The sequence below is a fragment of the Cebus imitator genome, unplaced genomic scaffold (genome assembly GCF_001604975.1).
Source record: "Cebus imitator isolate Cc_AM_T3 unplaced genomic scaffold, Cebus_imitator-1.0 Scaffold181, whole genome shotgun sequence".
NCBI lineage: Eukaryota > Metazoa > Chordata > Mammalia > Primates > Cebidae > Cebus > Cebus imitator.
The window spans coordinates 3,218,436-3,225,369 of record NW_016107496.1 but is presented as its reverse complement, the minus strand read 5'-3'; the positions used below and the strand labels follow the sequence as shown (position 1 = coordinate 3,225,369).

Genomic DNA, 6,934 nt, shown 5'->3' with positions numbered 1-6,934 from the left:
CGCCACCATGCCCAGCTAATTTTTTGTATTTTTAGTAGAGACGGGGTTTCACCATTTTGACCAGGATGGTCTCGATCTCTTGACCTCGTGATCCACCCGCCTCGGCCTCCCACAGTGCTGGGATTACAGGCTTGAGCCACCGTGCCCGGCCTCTGCCAACCGTTTTATCTACATTATCTGATTTAATCCTCCCCACAACCCTGTGAGTTAGGTACTAGTTGCCCCCACTTGATAGATGAGGGAATTGAGGCTTAGAGGGATTAAGTAAATCACCCAAGGGTCACACAGCTGCTAATGATCAAAACTAACACTTTGTGGGAACTTTCCATGTGCAGAGACTGCTAAGCTTTGTCCGTGAACTTTTCGGGGAAGGAACGTAATCCTTATAACAACCCTCGGAGGTAGGTGCTATTACTAGAAGAGGAAGAACTGGAATCTGTGCCCAGGTCCTTTGCCACCAATGTCTAGTGCTTAACCAGTGAGCTTATGTGTCCAGAACTCCACACAGAAAGTTCTGCAAGCATTCATCCTCCCGGGCGTAGATCCACATGCCTGGGGGTGGAGGCTGGTGAACGCCCATGCCCAGCCCTGCCAAGAATGTATTGTCATGAAATCTTAGGTTTCTGTTAAATTCTTTTTTCTTAAATATGAGTAGATACAGATAACTTTTTTTTTCTTTTTTTTGAGACAGAGTCTCACTCTGTCAACCAGACTAAAGTGCAGTGGCGTGAGCTCGACGCAGTGCAACCTCTGCCTCCCAGGTTCAAGCGATTCTCCTGCCTCAGCCTCCCAAGTAGCTGGGACTACAGGCATGCGTCACCACGCCCAGCTAATTTTTGTATTTTTAGTAGAGATGGGCTTTCACCATGTTAACTAGGTTGGTTTCAATCTCTTGACCTCATGATCCACCCGCACTCAGCCCTTCTCCTTCAGCACTCCCAAAGTGCTGGGATTACAGGTGTGAGCCACCGTACCTGGCCAACATTTTTTTTTTTTTTTTAAGAGACAGAATCTCTCTGTCACCCATGCTGAAGAGCATTGGCTTCATTATAGCTCACTGCAGCCTTAACCTGCTGGGCTCCAGCAATCCTCCTGCCTCAGCCTTCCAAGCAGCTAGGACTACAGGTGTGCACCACTATGCCTTGCTAATTTTCAAAAAGTTTTGTTGAGGAGGGCTCTCGATACATTGTGCAGGCTGGTCTCGAACTCCTGGGCTCAAGTGATCCTTGAATCTCAGCCTCCCAAAGTGCTGGGATTACACCATGCTTGGCCAAGAAATAGTTATAAAATATATGTAGGGTATAAAGAATTACAGTTCACCAGCAGCCATCATCCACTTCGAGAAAAAACACTTTGAAGTCCCCTGTTACCCATCTGTAATCCTGTTCCTTTCTCTTCACCTTCAGAAACTGATTATATCATTTCCTTAGCTTTCTTTTTTGGGGGGATGTTGGGGGCGGAGTCTTGCTCTGTCGCCCAGGCTGGAGCATAGTGTCGTGATCCTAGCCTATATTTTTAGCAGAGACGGGGTTTCACCATGTTGGCCAGGCTGGTCTTCTATAGCTCTCTCTGTAGCTTTATCACATATTTGTATTCATGAACAAGATATTGTTTAGTTTTAGCATGTTTGTGCATCTTCTATAAGTGGAATCATACTGTATGTATCCTTTTGTCACTTGCTTTTTTCACCCAACATCACATTCACATTGTTGCACGGAGAACCGGTTCATTCTTTGTCGTCACCATAGAGAACTGCATGGTCTGGGTATTTTCCACTTCATTTATCCATTCTGCTGGTGGACTTATAGGTTTTACCAGTTTGTTGCCATTTTAGTCAGTGTTGCTATAAATATTCTTGCACATGCCTCTTGGTTTGCATGTACCAGAGTTTGTCTGGGATATAAAATGAGGAGTGGAATTGCTGGCTCAGGCTGTGCTCATTTTAAATTTTGCTTGATAATACCTAGTTGTTTCCCACAGCGGTTATAACGAATTCAATCTCATGAGTTTAACAATGAAATATCATAAGTTTATGATTAAATCTCAGGTAGTGTTTCAGTGTTCCAGTGACTCCAGATCCATGAATGTTAGAATCTCAGGGCAGGAAAGAAACACTGCTTCCAGTCTCCTCATTTTATGGATGAAGGAAATTTAGACGTGGGAAAGTTGTGGTCATTAAGGCGATGCCACCACTCAGCAACAGAGCCTGGCCTCGAACCCCAAGCACCCGACTTCCCCCTTACCCTGTCTTGGCTCACTTCTCTCTCATCCCCTCCTTTCTCAGGCTGAGGCCCCAGCTTGTGGCCACCACGACATATCAAGCTATTTCCAGTGTTGGGCTCAGGACTCAAAGCTGACGCAGCTGGGGTCCCCCTTGGCTCTGGAGGATGAGGCTCCTCCGCAGACGCCACATGCCCCTGCGCCTGGCCATGGTGGGCTGCACCTTTGTGCTCTTCCTCTTCCTCCTGCAGAGGGATGTGAGCAGCAGGGAGCAGGCTACAGAGAAGCCATGGCTGAAGTCCCTGGTGAGCCAGAAGGATCACGTCCTGGACCTCATGCTGGAGGCTGTGAACAACCTTAGAGATTCAATGCCCAAGCTCCAAATCAGGGCTCCAGAGCCCCAGCAGACTCTGTTCTCCACAAACCAGTCCTGCCTTCCTGGGTTCTACACCCCAGCTGAATTGAAGCCCTTCTGGGAACGGCCACCACAGGACCCCAATGCCCCTGGGGCAGATGGAAAAGCATTTCAGAAGAGAAAGTGGACCCCCCTGGAGACCCAGGAAAAGGAAGAAGGCTTTAAGAAACACTGCTTCAATGCCTTTGCCAGTGACCGGATCTCCCTGCAGAGGTCCCTGGGGCCAGACACACGACCCCCTGAGTAAGCAGCACTCAGTCCTTGAGGGGAGACCAGGGCTTTGCTAAAGACAGGGCTGGTATGTCCAGGGCCACAGGTCAAGGGCTAGAGAAAGACTTGAAAGGGATTTTATGCTGGGCACGCCTGTAATCCCAGCACTTTGGGAGGCCGAGGTGGGTGGATCACCTGAGGTCAGAAGTTTGAGACCAGCCTGACCAACATGGAGAAACCCCATCTCTACTAAAAATACAAAATTAGCTGGGCTTGGTAGCGCATGCCTGTAATCCCAGCTACTCAGGAGACTGAGGCAGGAGAATCGCTTGAACCCGGGAGATGAAGGTTGTGGTGAGCTGAGATCGCACCAATGTACTCCAGCCTGGGCAACAGGAGTGAAACTCTGTCTCAAGCAATAAAAAAGAAGAAGGGGATTTTATTTTATTTATTTATTTTTTCTTTTTTTTCCCATTTATTTATTTTATTGCATTTTAGGTTTTGGGGTACATGTGAAGAACATGCAAAATTGTTGCATAGGAACACACGTGGCAGTGTGATTTGCTGCCTTCCTTCCCATCACCTACATCTGGCATTTCTCCCCTTGCTATCTCTCCCCAGCTTCCCACCCAGAAGGGGATTTTATAATATGGGCAAGGATCTCCTCTGTGCCTCACTTCTTTCCCAGAACAACTATGCTGATCCCAGGGGTTGTGCTGTAAGGGTCAGGCCAGAGGCCCGGGAGACCTGTTAGAGTGAAGTGCAATTATGAAAGTGAGATGATGCAGAAGAGGGGACTCAGCCTGGCACCAGGACCTGGCATGAGGTGACTGGGGAGAGCTGATATCAGGCTGCGGTTTCCATAGCCTTCCCCTCTACTGAGACCTGCCCCAGAAACTGTGGGGCTCTAATGCGGAGCTGTTTGGAGAGGGGACTTTTCTTGACAGCAGCCCTGGTGGTCAGAAATATCCTCACAACTCCTTGTTTCCTCCATGAAGGCCCGCAAGGCCGCGAATTGATTCCAACCTTTATTTAAAGTTTATAGCCTTAACCTTGCACAGTGAGATAGCACTTAGATCTTTGAGCGGCAGTCTCTCCCTCTCATGCCTCCATGGCTGCATTCCCATGATCCTCAAGTTAAAGACAGTATGTCTTCCTCACTTAGCCTTTGTCTTTTCCAGCTTAAGAGTTATACCCTATTTGGCCTTTTCTCAAATGGCAGCCCTCATCCCCAGATTCGTGAGTCTTTAGAGCTATGAACCTGCGGTTCTTGAGACTTGAGCCAAGTATTATAGCCCTAGAACAGGGGGCCACTTGGAGCTATCAGGAGTTCCTCAACAGAGAAGGGCAGTGGGGCCAGGTGCAGTGGCTCATGCCTGTAATTCCAGCACTATGGGAGGCTGAGGTGGGCAGATCACTTGAGCCCAGAGTTCAAGACCAGCCTGGCCAACATGGTGAAGCCCCTTCTCTACTAAAAATACAAAAAAAAAAAAAAAAAATTAGCCTGGCATGTTAATGCATGCCTGTAATCCCAGCTACTTGGGAGGCTGAAGCATGAGAATCGCTTGAACCTGGGAGGCAGAGGTTGCAGGGAACTGAGATTGTGCCACTGCACTCCAGCCTGGCAACAGAGTGAGACTCCATCTCAAAAAAAAGAGAGAAGAGCACTGGGTTGTGACAGCAGCCAGTGGAGGAAGCCAGGGAATCTCTCTGGAGGGTCCTCAAGAAATCCTCTGACCAGCAGAGGTCAGAAAAGAGTGTTAGGTCACATGATTCCTTGAGATTCAGGATTCACATATTCTCCTGAGATGGAGTGTCAAGAAGGTAGCAGCGTGGCCACATGCCACAGAGTGGCTGGAGTGGATAAGGATTGAAGAAAGGTCGCAGGAAGTTGACTGTGAGAGCAGTGTGAGATCACAGGGAGTTAATGAGAAATGGATTAACGAGGAACTGTACATTGTAAAGGGAAGAGCCTTTTCTTTTCATTGAGTGTGGAAATCATAGTCACTTTTCTCAGATGTCAAATTTGGCCTTTATTACCTACCCCTCTGGGACCTCCGGATTGGATTACATTTTATGCAGTTCACATATTACAGAGGAAGAGAGCCAGCCCTGGGAACTCCTAGTCTGAGAGCAGACAGCAGAGGAGGGAAGCGGGTGGAGGAGCCTGAGCATCACAGCTGGGGCACTGAGCCAGCTCTGCGGGGAGGCATTTTGAAGTGGTTTGGCTAGAACCTGTGCAGAGGCTAAGGGTGGGTGGCAGATATCGAGGGAGACAGGAACGGGGAGCAGCTGTTCCCACCTGCTACAGGGAATGTAGGCTGCAGTTCAGAGGAGTGGAGGATGGTTTAGGGGAATCTCTGGATGGGGCCCTCCCACACCTGGCACTCTCAGGGCTCAGGAGAACTTTGTCCATACTTTCATACTTCCAGGTGTGTGGACCAGAAGTTCCGGCGCTGCCCCCCACTGGCCACCACCAGCGTCATCATTGTGTTCCACAACGAGGCCTGGTCCACTCTGCTGCGGACAGTGTACAGCGTCCTGCACACCACCCCCGCCATCCTGCTCAAGGAGATCATACTAGTGGATGATGCCAGCACTGAGGGTGAGGCTGGGGGTGCCCACAGGAGGGGGCTGGGGTCTCCCCTGGGCACTCAAAGGAGGAGGGCAGGTCTTTCAAGGGAGCAGACACCACCTCCGAGCCCCCTGCCTGGCATCACAGCTCATCATAAAGGCCAGGAGCAGGAAGAAATCAGGTGGGGGACAGGTAGCCCATGCTTCCTTCGCGCCTCAGCCAAAGAGCTCCAAGGGCTTTTGAGCTTTGGCTTCAAGACTCCCTAAATGTTGCCAAGGCCAACCCTAACTCAGAAATGCTGAGAGAGCTGGGGCAGAGGGTAGGGACAGGCCTTCACCTCTGTTTCCTACCTGCCGGCCACTCTTCTGCTCTTGAAGTCTCCCCCATCAGCCATTTTTGCCTAAGTGGGGTTGCTCACCAAACTTCCAGCCTTCAATTCCACAAACATCTACTGAGTACTATGTTCCTGGCTCTGACCCAGGCAGAGGAGATCTGTCTCATGTCTCATCTGCCCCAGGCAGAGGGGCATGTGGTGTCTGGAGCTCTCCCAGGTTGACCTCCTGTGCTCAAACTCCCAATAGTAAGGGCACCCACTCCAGTAGAGCTGCTGCCTGTCCTTGCCTTCCCCCAGCCTCCCTGCTTCCTCTAGATTAGGCTAAAAAGAGGACTAGGGCTGTGGAAGGGAGTGGAAGAGCGAGCTGAATGTGACATGACAAATGAGACAGATCCTGCCCTAAAAATACTAACAACCCCCGTAGGTCAGAAGACCTCTTACAACACCAGCCACACTGCTGTGGCTGTGATGCACCTGTAACAGGTGTGAGGGCAAGGACTGCAGAGTCCAAAACCCAGGAATTCAAATCCCAGCTCTGACCCTTCCTAGCTCTGTGACCTTGGACAAGCATTTGCACTCCCTGAACCTGTTTCCTCTTCAAAAAATGAGGGCAGGCTGGGCACGGTGGCTCAAGCCTGTAATCTCAGCAGTTTGGGTGTCTGAAGCAGACAGATCACTTAAGGTCAGGAGTTTGAGACTCCTAGCCAACATAGTGAAACCCTATCCCTACCCAAAATACAAACAGTAATTAGCCGTGTATGGTGGTGTGCACCTATAGACCCAGCTACTTGGGAGGCTGAGGCACGAGAATCTCCTGAACCCAGGAGGTGTAGGCTGCAGTGAGCCAAGATTGCACCACTACATTCCAGCCTGGGCAACAGAGTGAAACTCCATCTCAAAAAAAAAAAAATGCCAGGCGTGGTGGCTCATGCCTGTATTCCCAGCACTTTGGGAGGCTAAGGCAGGCAGATCACTTGAGGTCAGGAGTTCAAGACCAGCCTGGCCAACATGGTGAAACTCCATCTCTACTAAAAATACAAAAATTAGCCAGGCATGGCAGCATGTGCCTGTAGTCCCAGGTACTCAGGAGGCTGAGGCAGGAGAATCACTTAAACCGAGGTGGAGGTTGTAGTAAGCTGAGACTGCACCACTGCACTCCAGCCTGGGCTAAAGAGCAAGA

At 49.9% G+C, this 6,934-nt stretch overlaps 1 protein-coding gene across 4 annotated transcripts in view; it reads left to right on the top strand.

Annotated features, from left to right (window-relative positions):
- The window catches only part of GALNT6 (polypeptide N-acetylgalactosaminyltransferase 6), a 42,674-nt gene that overhangs the window by 11,327 nt on the left and 24,413 nt on the right, over positions 1–6,934 (top strand). For all 4 annotated transcript variants that reach the window (XM_017545909.2, XM_017545910.2, XM_017545911.2 and 1 more), the window contains 2 exons: positions 2,285–2,878; positions 5,278–5,450. In XM_017545909.2, the coding sequence (XP_017401398.1) occupies positions 2,388–2,878; positions 5,278–5,450 (664 nt within the window). In that variant the 5' untranslated portion in view covers positions 2,285–2,387. The remainder of the gene's footprint in view (positions 1–2,284; positions 2,879–5,277; positions 5,451–6,934) is intronic.